This window comes from Cervus elaphus, chromosome 9 (genome assembly GCF_910594005.1).
Source record: "Cervus elaphus chromosome 9, mCerEla1.1, whole genome shotgun sequence".
Taxonomy (NCBI): domain Eukaryota; kingdom Metazoa; phylum Chordata; class Mammalia; order Artiodactyla; family Cervidae; genus Cervus; species Cervus elaphus.
This window is the reverse complement of record NC_057823.1, coordinates 94,516,871-94,536,227: the sequence shown is the minus strand read 5'-3', so window position 1 is coordinate 94,536,227 and position 19,357 is coordinate 94,516,871. Positions and strand designations below refer to the sequence as shown.

At 37.8% G+C, this 19,357-nt stretch overlaps 1 protein-coding gene across 5 annotated transcripts in view; it reads left to right on the top strand.

Moving 5' to 3' along the window:
* The window catches only part of TTC37 (tetratricopeptide repeat domain 37), a 96,374-nt gene that overhangs the window by 7,891 nt on the left and 69,126 nt on the right, over window positions 1-19,357 (top strand). For 3 of the 5 annotated variants that reach the window (XM_043913631.1, XM_043913627.1, XM_043913628.1), the window contains exons 3-10: window positions 2,415-2,505; window positions 5,859-6,002; window positions 7,054-7,145; window positions 7,533-7,608; window positions 8,118-8,258; window positions 11,687-11,785; window positions 11,896-12,004; window positions 19,079-19,219. In XM_043913631.1, coding sequence (XP_043769566.1) covers window positions 2,416-2,505; window positions 5,859-6,002; window positions 7,054-7,145; window positions 7,533-7,608; window positions 8,118-8,258; window positions 11,687-11,785; window positions 11,896-12,004; window positions 19,079-19,219 — 892 coding nt within the window. In that variant the 5' untranslated portion in view covers window position 2,415. Of the gene's footprint in view, window positions 1-748; window positions 893-2,397; window positions 2,506-5,858; window positions 6,003-7,053; window positions 7,146-7,532; window positions 7,609-8,117; window positions 8,259-11,686; window positions 11,786-11,895; window positions 12,005-19,078; window positions 19,220-19,357 lie in introns of all 5 variants that reach the window. The other 2 variants (XM_043913629.1, XM_043913630.1) reach the window with 2 other exon arrangements.

Sequence of the window (19,357 nt, the reverse complement as noted above, 5' to 3'; positions counted from 1 at the left end):
TGTGGTTTTTAAAAATAACCCACTTCGAGGCATTTGACAGCTCCATGTTGGCTCCTCCATTTAAGTCTAGATTTGTCTCGTTTTCAAAGTCTTATGTAAACTGGTGGTCTACCTACCCAGCCTAACTTTCTTCTGTTCTTCAGCAAGTCCTTCCTCTTCCATTCAGCCTGGCTTCCTTATTGTTTCCTGCACGTTCCACACTCACTCCCATCTCTCCGACTTCGCTAACGCAATGCCTCTGGCTGGAGTAAGTGTCCTTCTTCCCTCCATTCTCAGATCCTTTCTCTACCTCGTAGCTGTTGATTACTTCACATCACACTTCTGCCTTCTACACTCGTACTTGCACTCATTAGCCTTAGTTTAGAATTTGATTCCTGAATGACTCACATGCCTTAGGTCTCTCTCTAGATGGGGATTATTTTCTTCAGAGCAGAGGCCTTCCTTTCTATGTCTTCTGTCAAATGCAGCATATAGCTTGGGAGCTGCATGTTGGGTTGGTGCTGACTGGTTCTGCTTTGTTCAGATGTGCTTTTACTTCTATGTTGGGTGATAGAAAAGATGGTGATCTTTGTCCTGGGCAAGTTGCATTCTTCTGTTTGCTTTTGCTTGGTCTTATCTTGGAACTGTTTTTGTTCTTTTTAAACTTGGGTATCTCTTGGTTTTTTTCTTCTTGGGTGTCGCTGTATCCCTTTCTGTTGGTCCAGATTAGCTGTCATCATCACTGTCATTCTCTTCGTTCGGTCTGCAGGTTTATCTACCAGAGATAACTTTGGCGTGAGAAATACAATGTAGCATCAGCATAGAGACTTGGTTGCTTCAAGCAAGATTTGCAGATTGTATAAAAATCCTTCTGATGTTTTACATCTGTAAATTTATGCCGATATAATTTCAGGTAATAGAGCAGCATCCAAAATAAGAGCATATGAAATATGTTGCTCTAATTGTCTAATTATTGTAACTACACAAAAAGCCCCTTTTCTGTCTATTTAGGGAATCTCATTTTGGCTGTAGATAAATTGATATTTTAACATTTTAATTTTTGTATTATTTAATCTAAAATTCAAAAGACATTTCTTTTTTTAAATTCTTTTTTTTTTAATTCTCTGGCTTCTTAAATTTCTTTCATCTTATGCTTGTGCCCCAGCCTGTTTGGACGTAAGGACTGTCAGCTGCCCTGTCAGTGAGCCATCTTCTTGGTTCGTTTTGCTACCTTGAGCATCAGCGATCTATAATGACCTAATATGTACATAGCTTTGTTTTACGTTCTTGAGGTTAGAGTTCAATGGAGTTGGCAAAAAAAAACTACAAATGTTTCTTTTTTCAAGATTGAGTTGTGATTGAATTTGACTGGTTTACTGGTAAATGGAATAAATTGTGACATCTTAAGATATGTTAGTTTATTTAAGATTACACTAATATATTTTCAGTGACTCTTTTGTCTACAAATTGAAATATCTATGGCTGCAATTAGTATACAGTCTTCTTGAATATTCCTTGCCTTCATTTAAGTATAAACATTATGTTTACCTCTCTTCAAAGAATACTGTATTACAAGGGATACTATACTACTGTCATCCTAAAGAAATCCTTACTGTGAAAAAAGTTAAAATCCTGATTTATGTTTTATAGAAATTAACATCAAAACAGAATGCTTTCTTCAACTTACATCATAGTTACTGAAATTTATTTGTGTTAATGTTTTTACTCTGTGACTTGGCTTTATTTTAGTACTTGCTTTGTGTAGATTTCTGTTGAGATTGGTGTGTGTTTTGGGTCCTGGCCCATAAGATCATCTGTGTTTTAGCCTACTATATGGAGAATGCAGAATTATATAATTCAAATACAGTGCAATTTCAGCAAATATTTGTTAATATACACAGTTTGTCAGATACTAAGTATTGAGGATATTGCAGTTAAACAACAACAACAACCCAACAACAACAGACTAAAATTCCCTGCCTACATGGAGCTTATATTGTGATGGGGTTGGGAAACATAATAAATAAGTATATAATATATTAGATGGTGATAAGTGCTTTGAAGAAAAGTAAATGCAGTATTAAAGAAAAAGGGAATTTTGAGTGGTTGGGAGTTGGAAGAAGGAAGTGTTAAAATTTTAAATAGTGTGGCCAAGGAAGGTTTCATTGAGGAAGTGACATTTGAGTAAAAATCTGAAGAGATGATCTGACTTTCTGTTTTTTCAACATAAAATATGTTTATTTTAACGGGAAAGAATGTTCCATGTGGAAGGAATTACACGTGCCTTTTTCAGAGGTTCAGTTTCTTCAATTTGTTGGAACTGTTACAGTTAGATGGGTATCATTGTAGTTTCATTCAGGCTGAAATTAGTATATAGTCCTTTTGCATAGTCCTTTGCCTTCATTTAAGTATAAACAGTCTTTTCATTTTGACAGAATGTCCAGCAAGGAAGTAAAGACTGCTCTGAAAAGTGCTAGAGATGCGATCAGAAACAAAGAATACAAGGAAGCTTTGAAACATTGTAAGGTAATTATTTTTTTTTTTTCCTTCCACAATAGAAATGTTCACATCTGGCAGCATCACTGATTTGTAATATGTGAATCATTCCTGTCTAAATACAAAAGTGGTCAGGCCTTTTAGTAGAACCATTAGTGCGGTTGGGCCCGGATAAGCTACTTCTGCCACTTAACTTTATCTTTCTCTATATTGGTAACTTATCAAAGGCAAGTTCCCAAAACCTGAATGTCTCTTTGCTGTCTTTTGGTGGGTTGTACTATGGAACACTCTTGCATCTTAAAGTTTTCCTTCTTTAATGGTGTGTTGACGGGAGAATCAGCTTGGTGTGTGGTTGTGAGCATTAAGATTCTAAAGCTCCTTTCTGTGCTGATGGAAACGTCCGAGTCCAGAAGGAGGAATTGAAGGTGCAGGAGAGATGCAGGCTGGTGGCAGGAGTGCAGTCCCGGGGAGGGTGAGGAGGATGGGATTCAGATTCAGAGCTTGAGAGGGGGCCTTTGACACCGCTGTCTAAACAGGAGGGAAGGTAGATGCCGATCCATAGCCGTCAGGTTTGTAGATTGGGGGGTGGTGGTGGGAAGATAAATGTCCCCTCTGATGGCTCCTTCTTCTTAGGTATAAGCTGAGGCTGAAAGAGGAGTTGTGTAGGCGGTTTGAGACAAAAGAAGGTGTGATACAGTTGTCATTGGCCATGAGAGAGGAAATTTATTAGTAAGGATTAGCAGGATTACCAGACTAATGAATGTCCTTTTGAAATTTCATGTTATTAAAGTGAAATCGGTGTACTGAGCTATGTAGTTTCTTCCTTCGTGTTGCCCTTCTCAGGCTTGGAGATGGACGTGATGAATTCTGTATATAGGTAGTAAGAAAGTTGAGGGGACAGAGAGGCAAAGGGTGGAGGATGCTTGCAAGGGGTGATGACAGTGATGGGCAGTACAGTGTAAGCTGGGACATGAGAGGTGAGAACTGAGACGTAGGGTGATAGTTGGAAGGACGGGAGGTTAAAAAAAAGTTGGTCATTTTAGAGGTTAGAGAATTGTTGCCGTTACAGTAACTGAACTGGGAGGATAGGAGAGGTACACGCTGGAAACCCAGGTTTTGGATGGCTGAGTACTGAGGCTAAGTAACTGAGAGGCCTTGACATTCATTGGGTCATCTGCATGATTGATAGAACGATTACTGGAATTGAAGTGGAGAGGAGGGATTGCCCTATTTTCACTGAAGGAAAGAGGATACCTAGAAGGTTGGTAGATGGTAGCAACAAGAAGGATATTTTCTAGAGTATAGCTGTTGGTTTGATCTTCAAAGGTCCTGGGATTTTTGAAGGAAGCGGGGAGCAGAAGAAGAATATATTACAGGTGACAAGTGTGAGCAACGGAAACCCTTGTCTTATCTCCTGGCCTGTGATATGTGGGATGTACGTGAAAAGAAATCAGCTGCAGCATGTAAGATCTGTAGGGCCGAAGCCCAGTTTCGTTGAAACAGAACTTGGCGCAGTTCAAAGCAAGATTGAATGTAGGGACCTTGGCTGTTCAGATCGGGAGTTTCAGCAATTGCACTAAAGAGTTCAGGACGGGGAACACATGGAAATCCGTGGCTGAGTCATGTCAGTGTATGGCAAAAACCACTACAATATTGTAAAGTAATTAGTCTCCAACTAATAAAAATAAATGGAAAAAAAAAAAAAGAGTTCAGGACAGTGGGAGAGAGAGAAATGAGTAAGCCTGGGAGAAATAGATAGCAATATAGAATGAGAGTCTAAAGGGGTGAAGAATGCCCTTGAGAGGTTAGGTTTCTAGTGAGCCCAGCAGGGGTGGAGGTCATGGCAGAACTAACCCTCATATTGAAGAAGGTGGATGGGCTGTTCAGACTCACAGTAAGAAAAAGGAGGAGGTGGTGGGGGGCTGGGAGAGGTTGTTTCCTTCAGCACTAGACTGATCTAGCACAGGTGTGCATCTGTCTGTTAATATATACAGAAGTACCACAGCCCCTTCTTTCTGATTCCCATATGAATTCCACCAAGCAGTTTATAATTTATACCAGAGACTCAGCTGGAAAGCCAAAGATGGGGAACTAGTCAGTGGCAAATGTGTGATGACTTAACTTGTAGTAACCTAGAAAGTTGAAATTTTAAGACAAGTTGCCCCTTAGTGTATTTGCTATGTTTGGTCTGATTCATCACCTCCTCTGCTGGTGCTCCTGTAACTCAGGATAAGCATGCCTTTAGGCAGCCTTGTCTGACTTGTGCGAATGGAGTTTGGAGTCAGGTACTTTTTTCCTTATCTCAGAATTCCATACCTGCTTTCACTGCACTGTTATAATTCTTTCATTAAAAAGTCTGTTTCCGATCTTGAAAAACCCGGTGATTAGGCAGACAGCAGGTCCTTACTGACTGTGGGTTGACTATAGCATTTATCATTTGCTTCACAGTTGTATGCCAGTCGTTGACCTTGGTGTTGGGAACAGGAACGTTTAATGTGACTTCAGTGTTTGGAGCTTACCCTTTGGCTTACCTCATTGGTGCTGGTTTTTTGGGAGGTAGCATTATGAGAGAGAAGGGAGCTTGTGCTGTATATTGGTGACATTGCTGGAAGTGTCATGTGGTCACACATAAGACTAATAATCTGCCTGCTTCAACTCAGAAGTGTTCCTCTTTTCTCTAGAATATGTAAAACCTTAAGAGCTAATTTCATTTTAGCTAGTAGTTTTGTGTTCCTTTCACTGGAACATCTTTGCTTTCTATTTCAAACTGTTTTACCTTAGCAAATAGTTGTTACTTCTGTAAGGAGTAACTCTGTATATAATTTTTGTTCTAGTTGACAGGTGTTGTTTAAACATTCATCACCAGTATTACTTTTGAACATATTTGGTGCAGTCACGTTGGAGTCAAAATACTTTCCTAGCATATAATATCAATGAAAATATCTATCTGTTTAATATGGGGAGAAGCTATTGTAGGGAAGGAAAATACGGGAGTTGGATAAGGTGAAACAATATGGAAAATAATTTTGTAAGTGACTAGTAGCAGTGTGCTGTGGAGGGTGGTAAGAATAGTCTTAACTGTGCTTTTTATACTTAGTGTTATTCTCAAGGGGCAGAGGGAGGCATTTGGCTGAGGCATGAGGATTACTTGGGCATCTTTGTAAAACATGCCTCATATTTCAGGCCCCCCGCAGTCACTGGTTCAGTCCAACTCCCCCTCCCCTTGAGGAAACTGGGGACCAGAGTGGTTAAGTGGTATTCTTAAGATCATCCAGTTAGTGGTGGATCCAGATTTCCTGACTGTTAGGTAGACTGTCTTTGATTATTCTTTGTCCATGAGCTTCCAAAGCATAATGACCGTCTCCTTTAATTTTTTCAACCAGACGGTGTTAAAACAAGAGAAGAATAACTATAATGCCTGGGTTTTCATTGGCGTTGCTGCAGCCGAGCTAGAACAGCCTGATCAGGCCCAGGGTGCCTACAAGAAAGCTGCTGAATTAGAGCCAGACCAGCTACTAGCTTGGCAGGTATGTAGACATTTTTTTTTAACTATGTTATAGGAAAGAACTTTATTCAAAATACAGGTGACAGCTTTACAATAAGCACTTAGATCTCCATTTTCCCAGTATAAGAGAGAAGAAATTAAATTTATTGATCTAGTAAACTTGAAAGTTAGTTGGTGCCAAGGATGCTGTTTGCTACTATTTAACGTCTAATCCAAAGGATTATTTCCAAATGTTAGGACAGAAATTGAAACATGATTATATAAATCTCCAACTTAATTATGTATACATATGAGAGACTTATCAAGAATATTCTTTACGCTTATCTGAGGGAAGAGATGGTATATTAATGTGTTTTTAAAAAAATAATATGAAAAAATTTGAAATTCTGTATCTATGAATATGAGTTACATTCTTTTTTCTTATTTAATGGTCTCTGTTTTTTACTTGGCTTCTCCAGCTTTTTCATGTGTAATGACTTTGTTTCGTATCTCAATCACATCTTAGAAACTGTGATTAATAGGAGGTAGAAGACTCTGGAGAACATGAACCTATTTGTCTCAGGTTCACATAAACAAGAACATGAGTAGATTATCTGGTAACATCTCTCTGATGCCAGCTTTTATTGTGTACTGTTTGGTTTAGGATATCTATCTTTATTTGAAGCAAAAATGGTAGTTTCCACAGAGTACTTGGATTTCCTTCTTTTGACCATGTGAAAATAGTGTGTGGTAACATCTTAGGGGTTAAAATTGCATAGTAATTATTAAAAAGTTAGTTTTTATTGTGAGATATATTTTCAGAAGTAAAGAGAATGATGACATGAACCACTCTATGCCCATCATCCAGTTTCAATAAAAACCTACTCACGGCCAGTGTTTTTTCATCTGTACTTTCACCCACTCCCTCCTACCTCCAATTATTTGAAGGCAAATCCCAGGCATTTTATTTCATTTGTAAACTATAATAATCTCTATCATAAATAATCTTTACAGATTGTCACTTTACTTAGCAAAATAAATGTGAGCACACTGGGTGTCTTTGGAAGAGTAATCACTGCTGTTTCCTCTTTTAGGGGTTAGCAAGTTTGTATGAGAAATGTAATCACATCAATGCTAAGGATGACTTACCTGGTGTTTACCAAAAGCTCCTGGATCTGTATGAAAGGTAATCAATGTGTGGGGAAAGGCTCATTCCTTTAAAGGCCTGAAGTAGAAGAAACTGATTAAAATGATATAGAAGTACTCCAGACATTTACTGGGAATTGGAAATCATTTTCCTTTCAAACTATTGTTGCAGAATCTCTTAATTGTGATTGAAACAGTAATAGTAGGGGGGTTGACTAATTTGAAAACTTTGATGTTATTTTTAGTCAATAATGTTTCTTAAACCTCTCTTTTTTATGAGAGGCTTATTTTATGAAATTTTGCTGTAGTGTAATAGAGGATATGTTCCAGTGCCTGGTATTATTTTGGGGATATTTTAATTTTTTTTGTTTTAAGTCTTCAGTTTTTTCCATTAATCAGATTCAAAATCCTCTTTTTCTGTTCTAAGTGTTGACAAACAGAAGTGGTGTGATGTCTGTAAGAAACTGGTGGATCTGTATTACCAAGAAAAGAAACACGTAGAGGTCAGTTAATGATTTGCTTGGGTAGTAAATTTCTTTTAATAAAACCATTACTAAAAGGAAGCTGTCATTTAGCTTAAGGAAACATTAAAAAAATTAACATATGGTACGGCATCAAAACAAATGACAGTGCTTTGAAAACTAACTTGGAATTCAGGTATCAGAATTTCCAAACTTTTTCAAAACCGGGCAGGGATCAATAAAATAAGTGAAAGTGCATCATCTGCAGAATTTAGTGACGCGTTAGCGGTGTCCTCCTGCTGATGCTTTAAGTTATGAGGACTGGGGCATGCAGTCATTCCTGTATATACTCTGGTGTCTCAGTTGTACTTCTAATATAAGGACCATGTGGGTTTGCCCAATCATCCTGTTTTTTCATGGAATTCATAATAAATGGAGCTCTCTGCTTTTGCAATTTTTATGTGTTAGTAATGTTTTTATTTTAGATTTAAATGTTTTTAATGGCATTTCAGTAATTTAGATATAGTAACCATTTTAAATCTCCCTGACAGGTGGCCCGGACATGGCACAAATTGATAAAGACACGACAGGAAGAAGGTGCAGACACCCAGGAGCTTCATCAGCTGTGGAGGAAGTTGACTCAGTTGCTGGCTGGGTGCACTGAGGATCAGAATAATGAGACCCAGCAATTGGTACTGAGCCATTTGCTCCCCACAGCTTGTGTCATGAAAATCGATCATTCAGTTGAATTTAGAAAATGGAAACATGCTATAATATAGAAAAACACTGTATGTCAGACTAGACATCTTAAATTCATAGAGGCTCTTCCTAATAAAGTCAGAATTACAGGCCTGCAGTTTCAAATTAAGTCTGAACAGAGTGGAAATGGTATTCAGGGTATCAAAATTTTATGTCCTTGTATTCACAAGAATTCACACTTTATCAGTTACTTAATAACTGTGAAAAAGAAACTATGAAATTGACTTTTACAAAACTGCTGTTTCTAAAAAGTTGTACCTTAAAGGTATGTTTTCTTCGTATTTCTGAACTAAGAGTACTAAATTGCTTTCAGGTTTAAAAATTAAATTAGAGTGTTTTATTTATTTATATATTTAATTTTTATTGAAGTATCATTAGTTTACAGTGTTGTGTTAGTTTTAGGTGTACAGCAGCGTGAATCAGTTATTCATAGACATGTATCTACTCTTTTTAGATTCTTTTCCCGTACAGGTCATTAAAGAGCATTGAGTAGAGTTCCCTGTGCTATATACAGTAGGTCATTTTATATACAGTACTGTGTATATGTCAGTCCCAATTTCCCAATTTATCCCTCCCCTGCTACATTGCCCCCCCGTAACTGTGAGGTTGTTTTCTACATCTGTCTCTTTCTCTGTACCGTTTCTTATAGATTCAGCATATAAGTGATATCATATGATATTTGTCTTTCTGTGTCCGACTACTCAGTACGGCAATCTTTGGATCCATCCATGTTGTTGCAAATGGGATTATTTCATTCTTTTTTATGGCTGAGTAATATTCCATCGTGTGTATGTACATAACGCATCTTCCTTATCCACTCCTCTGTCGACGGACACTTAGGTTGCTTCTGTGTCTTGGCTGTTGCAAATAGTGCTGTATTGAGCACTGGGGTGCATGTATCTTTTTGAATTATGGTTTTCTCCAGATATATGCCCAGGAGTGGGATTGCTAGATCACATGTTAGTTCTGTATTTATTTTTTTAAGGAACCTCCATGCTGTTGTCCATATGGTTGTATCATTTTACATTCTTTTCCTCCACACCATCTCCAGCATTTATTGTTTGTAGTCTTTTAGATGATGACCGTTGTGACTGGTGTGAGGTGATACCTCACCGTAGTTTTGATTTACATTTTTCTAATAATTAGTGATGTTGAACATCTTTTCATGTGCCTCTTGGCCATCTTGTTTATATGTCTTCTTTGGAGAAATGTCTGTTTAGATCTTGCACTCAGTTTTTGCCGGGATTATTTGTTTTTTTCTGTTGTTGTTATTGAGCTGCATGAAGTGTTTGTATTAAATGTATTTTGGAGATTAATCCCTTGTCAGTCATAGACTATTATATTTAGACTGTTTACATTTAGTATTTAGATTACTTATTCCTAGCAATATTCCTTTTTAAACTGCAGCTTTTCAAGTAATTGAAAACAATTTTTAAAAGACTATAGAACAACCACTGGTTTTGAACTGTAAATGAAAAATATTTTCATCATTCTATTTTTTATAAGTTTAAAGGTAAACTTAATTTCTTATTATAATAAATAAGCACTCAATGTATACTTGTTAAATTGAATAGAATTTTAAAATGTTAACAATTATAGATTCTACATAAGATAGGAAGCTCATTTCTTTGTATGTTTCTTCTTTTGTTCACTCACTCATTTGTTCCTTTAAATCAGAAAGTATTTATGGGGAAACTATTACTTTATGTCAGGCAATGTCCTAAGTGCTAGGAATGAAAATATGAGAATAAGATTTTCATTCATTTGTATATTGGAGATTAATCCTTTGTCAGTTGCGGTTTCATTTGCTATTATTTTCTCCAATTCTGAGGGTTGTCTTTTCACCTTGTTTATAGTTTGCTTTGCTGTACAAAAGCTTTTAAGTTTAATTAAGTCCCATTTGTTTATTTTTGTTTTATTTCCATTACTCTAGGAGTTGGGTCATAAAGTATTTTGCTGTGATTTATGTCAGAGAGTCTTCTGCCTATGCTTGCCTCTAAGAGTTTATAGTTTCTGGTCTTACATTAAGGTCTTTAATCCCTTTTGAGTTTATTTTTGTATATGGTATAGGAAGTACTCTGATTTCATTATTTTATGCATAGCTGTCCAGATTTCCCAGCACCACTTGTTGAAGGGACTATCTTATCTCCACTGTATATATTGATTTATTGGTGTATAGATTCACTTGTAGAAAGAAATTGAATGGTGACAAAATTAGGTGATTTATTGATTTCTCTTAAACCATGTCTTTATATTTGACTTCATTAGTTCTTTAAAATAGTGTAGGTTACCAGAGTATCAGAGACATGCTGAAATAAGTAAAATTGAAAAAAAAATCCATATTGTACTCTTCCATGAAAGAGAACTAATTATACTTATCATTTTAAGAATTTCTAACTGTTAAAAATGGGATAAAAGTATTGGGGGGGGGGACAGTTATTTTCACCCTGAATGCTAGTGATACTCTGCTTTATTTGTGTTCAGAAAAATATTTGTCATATATTTTACATGTGTATTAATTTCTTTACTAAGTTTTTGAACCTGTTGTGTGTGCTAGACTTTTTTAGGCTTTTTATTCTTTCTTTAAGATCGTTAACTTTATCAGAGCAGTAAAATTTTACTTATTTATATAGACTTTATATCATGCTTTACAAAGAGAATTTGAGTTGGTGAACTGTATTGTGAATTTTCATTATACAGTCATGGAAATTCATTTTGAAAAATGCAGAACTTATGTAACCAAATGAATGATACTCTTTAAAAGTGCTTGCCTTGGATTCAGATATTGCTGTTTTTGCTGAGGAAACATTTAGAAGGCTTCTTTTGGAATTTTCTTCAAAGCCAGTGAATAATACTGTATAAAAGAAGTGATCTCATTATAGTTCAGTTGTGTCTCTGATTTTCTTTTACCAAAAGTATGACTTCATAAAAATTGTTTTTTGAGATTCAAAATTTGCTATTATAAAGATGTTCCAAAGACTGTACTGGTGATTTCAGAAGAGATGTTTTAAAAGTGATCTGAGCAGTAGAAGCTACACTGACATATGAGACTATACCTCTCAGCTACTTAGTAGAGAGCGGCAGGCATTTATGAGAATGTTTCATTAATGCTGTTAAGCAATTTATAGTTGTCCCTTATTAGTTCAGTGCAGTCTGCTGGCCAGTTGGAGTTGGAATGTATTCCAAGCTTAATTATACATTTTTCCCCCTTATCGAAATTGTCAGGGCCAGACAATAAACATATTTGCAGTTACTAGTTGAGGGTGTCCTTTGTATAAGTGAGTCTTCTGTGTTCAACTGTTTGTTACATTTGTCACTTAAGTAAACTGCAGATGATAGCCTTTTTGTTTCTTTGTTTCAGCTTTTAACTGCCTTTGAGAATGCACTGGGCTTATCAGATAAGATTCCTAGTGAAGATCACCAAGTGCTTTATAAACATTTCATTCAGTGTTTATCCAAAGTAAGTTGATGTTTAAAATCTCTGGCATGACTTTTCTATTCTAATTAGGAAAGTACTCATAAATATATTTTGCTGCTCCTCAGTTTATTTTACTTTTTTTTATTTTCAAGTTTCCTCATGAGACTGCTAGGTTGAAGAAAGCCTGTGAAGGAATGATAAACGTCTATCCCACTGTGCAGTATCCATTAGAAGTGCTTTGTTTACATTTAATTGAATCAGGTAATTTCTTCTTTATTATATTGTGTGTCCTAGAGATGTGAGAGTAATGTTGCTGTCGATCAAAAATTGCTTTGTTGTCTGTCGTGTGTGAAGTATTGTCTCAGTATTTCTGGACATGAGAGGAAGTGTAGTACATAGTCTTTATGTGCCTGAAAAGGCTAAGAAACACAGGGAAGTACAGTGACCCAGGGAATTGTGAGCCACCGAGTTCTCTGTTGATTACTAAGGTCTTTTGGAAGGTGGGAATTGGAGAAGGTCTTAAATTCTCCGTAGAAATTAGACGAACAGGAGGAGGTGAAAGACTCCCCGTGGCATGAGCAGAGGTATGGAGCTAGATGCAGTCTGGGGGAAGAGTAGTTTTACTTGGGGCAGTAAGACCTGTTTTGGTTAAGTATTACACAGGGATGGGACTGCCCTGCAGAAGGCTTTGTTAGTGATGAGCTTTGTCAGTGTTGATGTCGTATGTCAGGGTCACACACGTACATTGTTAAATGTGATAAAGGAATGGAGAGTGTGAGTGATCTGCTTTGTCAATAAAACAGAGCAAATTCAAGTCAGAGAGTGTGTCTTCGTGTGTGCTGCACGCCCTTGCTTCGTTGTGTACTTTCTTTGGGGGAAGAGAGAGAGGTGATGCCGGCTAGCCTGCTGGGAGTTGCCACAGCTTGAAGCTGTAGATGTCTTGTGCCTGTCAGTCTACAGGATGTTGACTCTATTGGTCTTCACAGCAGCTGCTGTCCTTTTTTGCCAGGGTCTGTGCTGAACAGGTGCTTTAAAAATAGAATATCACCCCTGTCCATATCTGTATTCACCTGATACAAATAAAGTTCATCCAAGTCAGTCATTGGGATGGAATTAACAGTACCAGCACCAGTATGGTAGTGATTGGGAGTTAGTGCAGAGCTTTCCTAAGCTAAGTTTTTTCACATTGTTGCTAAATGAGTATACACTTAGGAATGCGTTGTATGTTACTGACCATCACATATTCCACAATTGAAAAATGGTTGAAAACTACCGCTAAAGGTAATTGAGGGAAAATTCCTGTTACAGAAATCTCATTACACCTCTCTTGACTCTTCCTACTCTGACTTGCCCTTATAAGTGCAACTTGTATTTTTCCCCCTCGTGTCTGAGTTGAAGTCCTGAACTCTTACCTTCAGTCTTTGATTTTTTATGGTGAGAAGTAAATGGATCCCCTTTTCCTTACCTTAACTGAGTCCAAAATAGACATGGAAGAGCACTTTCCTCTAGCGTGAGAAAAGCAAACGTCGTTAAGTGTTGTGCATGCTCAGTTGTGGCCGACTCTTTGTGACACCATGGATGGTAGCTCACCAGATTCCTCTGTCCGTGGAGTTTTTCAGGTGAGAATACTGGAGTGGGTTGCCATTTCCTCCTGCAGGGGATCTTCCTGACCCAGGGATCGAACCTGCATGTCTTGCATCCCCACATTGGCAGGCGAATTCTTTACTGCTAGTGCCACCTGGAAAGCACAGAAGTGTTGTAGTGAGTAGCTTTATGAAGTTAAAGTCTGTAACATGGTATGCAGGATCTACTGTACAGAAGATAGTCTAGATTGGATAGAATAAGTGAAACTAAGAACGAATTAACTATAGGAATGAATGAACTGGGAATATGATAGCAACTGAAAGTAACAGGTGAATGAAAAAAATAGAAGAGATTTTTTTAGAGGTGAAGGGAGGGAGATATCAATTTTAATTTTCGGCTCTCCTGAAAAGTTGCACTCGTATGGAATGATAGTTTGTACAAAGGTAAGTTGATGAGAGGAGGGGTTAACGGGTGTTCAGAGGGGAATGCTCATCAGGGTTTGCCCTTGAGAAATCAGTACAAAGGCTAATTTGAAGGCTTGGACACCATTTGCATGTACATGAAAGGGAATGGAGTGGACGACTTCAGAGGATGCCTGAAGGCAGAAAGGTGTAAACTGTGCCTTGTATAGAAAGGGAGGAAGAAGAGGAAGAAGGAAATGGAGGACAGAGAAGTGAAGAGGTCAGAGAGGAAGATGGGGGACCTCGATAAAAAGCAGCCCAGAAGGCAAGGAAGGCATTTCAGAAGGGAGATCTGTCTTGAGAGATAGAGCAACTAGTTTTATGATTAAGAGGCCTTTAGTAGGGCTGTCTTTTAATCAGTGTGAGTGAATTGAAACTTAGAATACATGATGGGAAAAGCGTAGGAAGCGTGGTGAGCAGGTATAAAGAGAAGCAATGCAGGGACGGACTGACTTCATTTAAGGGAGGGGAGGAGGAAGCGTGAGAAGGGGATAATAGACTTTTAGAGGAGGAGGGGAATTGCAGTGCTGTCTCCTGGAAGGAGAGTTTCAAGAAGAAAGAGCTAGTTACTGTCATGGACGTTGCCTTGCAGTCAAGGAGGAGGATGCCTGCTGAGAGACTTTCAGTACAAGAAGCATGCTTAGAGATTGTGTGTGTGGTTTTTTGTTTTGTTTTGTTTTCCTCTAATAGGAAGCATAGTTCTAAATCACCCAGTTTCTTCAAATTTTAACTTGAGGCCAGTGTGTTCCCAAGATAAGTGGACTGGTTTTCTTTCTTATGTAGCCTCTGGTGTCCATCTCTCCAGCCATTTTCCTGCAATTACGATTGTGATTGATAAATTCATGGCTGGAGTTCACTCTTTTGTTTCTGTTGCTGTTTGGCTATTAATGGCTTATGCCATTCCCTCATTCTTGCCCTGCTTACGTGAAGATACTCTGACATTTCTTTTTGAAGACTGATTAAATGCTTTCTCAATAGGCACATATAACCCTCTAATGTGGATTTGTCGAGTAAATATGCCTTTATATCTCCAAAAGCCAAAATTGTAGAAGTAGGATCAACAGGTAGTTTGCATGTAAAGCAATTATCCTTCAATTAAAACAAACTAAAAAAATAAAAATAAAAAAAAAAGTAGTCTGCAGACTTTTGCCTATAAATTCAATACTTGACAAAGTGTTTTAGTAAAGAGATAGCAAAGGGGTTATGCTGTTTGATTAGAAAGGGTGTTGGTTTATGTGAGAAAAAAAAAATCATTCTCAAAGAGGTTTTGAGGATGGGTAGTTTGCAGAATTGAAAGAGAGATCTATATCCTGGCAAAGGGGAGTGGGTCGGTGGATATTTACCCACGTGGGACAGCTGCTTTTCCTGCTGGAATGTTAGTTGTGAGGGTTTGCGGAATGGAGCAGTGCAGACTTGGACACGTTAGATCTAGGAGGTGCAGCATTATTCTGGGGTGAGAGCTCAGTAGTTAAGGCAGGACAGTAGGAAGCTGTGCTTAATGGTTTCTTTCTTATCTTTTTCATATTTTCATTGCTCCTTGAAGCCAAACCTCTGTGTATTAAGAACTTTTGAAAATCTGGAAGGCCTCCTAAAGGCTGATCTGTCCTCCCCCAGAGTACTTCAGTGCCTGCAGAATTTGCTACTTCACAGCAGTTAATCACTGGGTTCTTTTCCACTGAGGACAAATAGATTCCATTCTCTTTTGTCCTCCTTTGCATGTCGAGGCTTGAAGATGTGTTTTCAAAATGACTCCGTTTATAAAGCTTCACATAACAAGTAGTGAATAGCTTTCACAGTCGTCATCTGATGAAATGTTATTTCATGCTAAATGACCTTTTTTGATTTATTTTGTTTTGCTTTATTGCTGAAATGCGTGAAGATAAGAAAGATTTGGTTCTTCAAACAGAAGAGAGTTTAAGATTTTGTGTTCTAGAAATATTAGAAAATCCAGGTGGAAATAAAGAAATGAGTACATGCTGTTTTTCTCCCTCCCAAGCTAGGTTATTTTAAAAAAAAGTTCTATAGCACTGATGGATTTCTTTGGGATGTCAGAAATAAAATAGTTATTAAAAAAACACCTCTTGCCTTTTTTTGTGATAGACTTTAGGAAACAGAATTCTTATAGCTATTACTTAGCACCTGCTCTGAACACTTTCAGAACATCTTTTATCAGCTCCATGTCTAGCTTGCCCTGTTTACTTTTTTATTTGGCTCTGTGGGGTTTTTGTTGCAATGTAAGGGATCTTTAGTTGTGGCATGTGGGATCTAGTTCCCTGACCAGGGATTGAACCCAGGTCACCTGCATTGGAGGCATGGAGTCTTAACCACTGGACCACTAGGGGAATGCCTCTTGCTTGCCTTGTTGATAAATAAAGGTAGTATTGCCAAACTGTTTTAAAGACACTGAATCTGGAATCTTAGAATCTTTTAAATGTTAAGAAGAGCAGGTAAGTTAAATAAATGATTTTTTATTCAGATTAATGAAGTCTGTCCTCTCTGGTTTTGTCTTCAACATTTGTTTAGGTAGTATTTTCAGTAATAATTATTAGTGTGGAGAAGTGGATTGAGAGTTGAAGCTGAAATATTCCTTGTCTCTTTACCCAGGATCACTAGTGTTATTACTGTCGATGGTTTTTGTGAACACTGTAGAGAAGTCCTCTAAGTGCCACTTGATCACAGGTAGAGAGTACGTTCTTTAGGCCTTGACACGAATATAGTTTCCTCAAATCTCATTTTGTTTCTATGATTGTGCTCCCAGATGTTAACAAAGGGAATACGTTAGACAAATTTACCTTGTTTTAAAAGGTTTTCGTGCTGTTCCTGGACCTTTTGGAAACTGTTTTCATCTGCTAGTCACACTTGACTCATGTGTGTGCAGTTTTTATTTACCCTGAATGTGGATGATCGTTGGAAAGATGCCTGACTGGCTTGTCTTCTTTTCATCCTAGGTGTGTTTTCTGTAATCAGGGCAGTTTTAATGGCCAGGATAGCCTGTCATGAATTGTGTTCTCATGGAGTAAGAGAGTTTTGACTCAGTTGAGTAGAAATTGAAGATAAAATTTAAGTAGCCATTTTATTTTCTTTTTTTAGAATGGTGACTGTTTTTAACTCCATAGTAATTCTCAGCCATTTACCTATTCATAGACTCAGCGTTTGGGGGCATCTGTTTGTAACGGTATTAATTTTTTGAAAGGTTTTTATTTTAGCTGTGCTGGGTTTTCGCTGCCGTGTGGGCTTTTCTCTGGTTGCAGCGAGTGGGGACCTCTTCGCGGCCGCGGTGTGAGGGCCTCTCGTGGTGGTGGCATCTCCTGTTGCGGAGCATGGGCCCCAGGACACCTGGGCTTCAGCAGCTGTGGCTTGTGGGCTTAGCAGTTGCGTCTCCCGGGCCCTAGAGCAGAGGCTCAGTAGTTGTGACTCGTGGGCCCCGTTGCTCCGCGACACGTGGGATCTTCCAGGCCGAGGACTGAACTCCTCTCTCCAGCACCGGCAGGTGGAGTCCTCACCGCTGAGCCCCTAGTAAAGCCCCATAACGGTGTTTTAGAAAGATCATTACAGTGTTTAATGAATGTCTGCCGTGTGCAAGATACCATGCTCGTCCCTATCTTTCAGAAATGACTGTTTAGCTACAGAGACAGCAAAGGCAGGGTGTACCTGTCATAAAGCTGATAATACAGTTGGCATATGGTACTGGCAAATACTGTAGACTGGTGGTTCTTAAAGTATGATCTCTGGACCAGGAGTATCAGTATCACCTGAGAACTTGTTTGAAATGCAGATTCTCAGATCGAATAGCAGACCTACTGAATCAGAAACTTTGAGAGTGGAGCTCAGCATTTTTGGTTTTAAAAAGTCCTCCCGGTTCTTCTGATATCTAGTTTAGACAATACCAGTGGATAAAATAGTGGGGGGGGAACCCCAGTGGTTTGCTTTTAGAGGATGTAGGGTTTGTGAAAATAGGCATGTCTATTCTTGAAATTCATATTTATAGAAGCGATAGAACATGTTGACGGAAGGGGAATTCTTGTCTAGAAGCAGGCTTCTTTTTTCTGGCTTATTAACCAAAGTAATATTTCTTCTAATTCTCACATTTCTCATAATTCTCACATTTTACTAAACAATATTGAAGTTTTAATTCTTTAGCCATTATGAATTCTGTGAATCTTTGGCGCTAACTTGGACTTCTAAGTTAATATGTAAAATATTTAGGGGTTATGAATTGTTGTATGTTTGGTTTTAAAAATTTTGTGTAAATATGTAAGCTAAATGGTATCATGCAAAGAATTCACCTTTAATATCTGTTGCTGAAACAGTGGTTCCATATGGGGTTTGTGACTATCTGTTTTACATAGATACATAAGCATCAGGTCTTTTTTCAGTTAACCTGTTTTTATTTATTCCCTTGTTTATTGCTTCAAGTTGTAAATTACTGTCTAAATTACTTTTTAAGAATTTTCTTATGTGATTAAACAATTTATTAAAGTGGTGAATGGTATTCACAATTTATTCTCAAAACAAGCCATCTTTTCCACCTGTTTTTCTGCTTTTCTGGGAACAGGAATCTTGAGATTGATTGTGGTTGGAGAAAATGGAAATATAACAGAACCTACAATGTTTTCTAAGCTAATTTTTTTACCAAAATAAATTCGAAATGCAGACATTGAATGATTACTACGTAAGCTTAACTGTTAACTTACATAGGAGAAGGAAGTTTTGAAAGAATGCACAAATGTAGTGCTGAACTTGTAAGCCTGGGAAGAATGTGACTCAGTCTTTGTACCAGGTACCGTGTGCTGGACGAGTCCACTGCTTCTAGCACCTTGGGCGTCACGTCTCTGGCAGCACATTGTCCAGGGAGAAATTAGTGAAGAGTCTGTCCTTTGACAAGAATTCCTTCATCTAACAATCGAAATTGTTACTGCTGAATAGAAAAGGGAAACCTGGTGGCAAGTGGTGGCTGAGTCTTAGCATTATGACAAGTAGCCTTTGGTTTCTTGTTTGAAACCCTTGAGTATGACAGCAGGTTTGGTTTACTGATACTGCTGTGAATAAAGTGGTTTCTACTTCTGATATTTAAGAAGAAGAAGGAACATGATTTTTTAAAAATGAAATGTTAATATTTTCTAGATTTGTTGATCTATTTAAGTTTTGAATTCCTGGAATCAGAATGTGGAGATGTATGTAGAAGCCAGCTTTTGAGATTTAAGGTTTCAAGAACTTAAAAAGATTATGGTGCGTAGGTTTTGGCATATATTGGTATATGTATGCTAATACCTTTTTCTTTTAATTCCAGGAAGTCTTACTGACGAGGGAGAACAGTATTGTTGTAGACTAGTGGAAATGGATCCCCAAAGTGGTGCAGGTCTCATAGGTTTAGGCATTAAAGCATTACAAGACAAAAAGTATGAAGATGCTGTTAGGTACTTAACAGAAGGTAAGTGTATGGTGTGCAGCGTAAAACATGCGGTATAGGTGTTAGTCAGCAGTTATTTATCTTCGGGCCTTTCTTTAAGGAATATATATATTTAGGATAGAAGCAAAAAAAAAATGTACATACATATTCTGGAGTCTG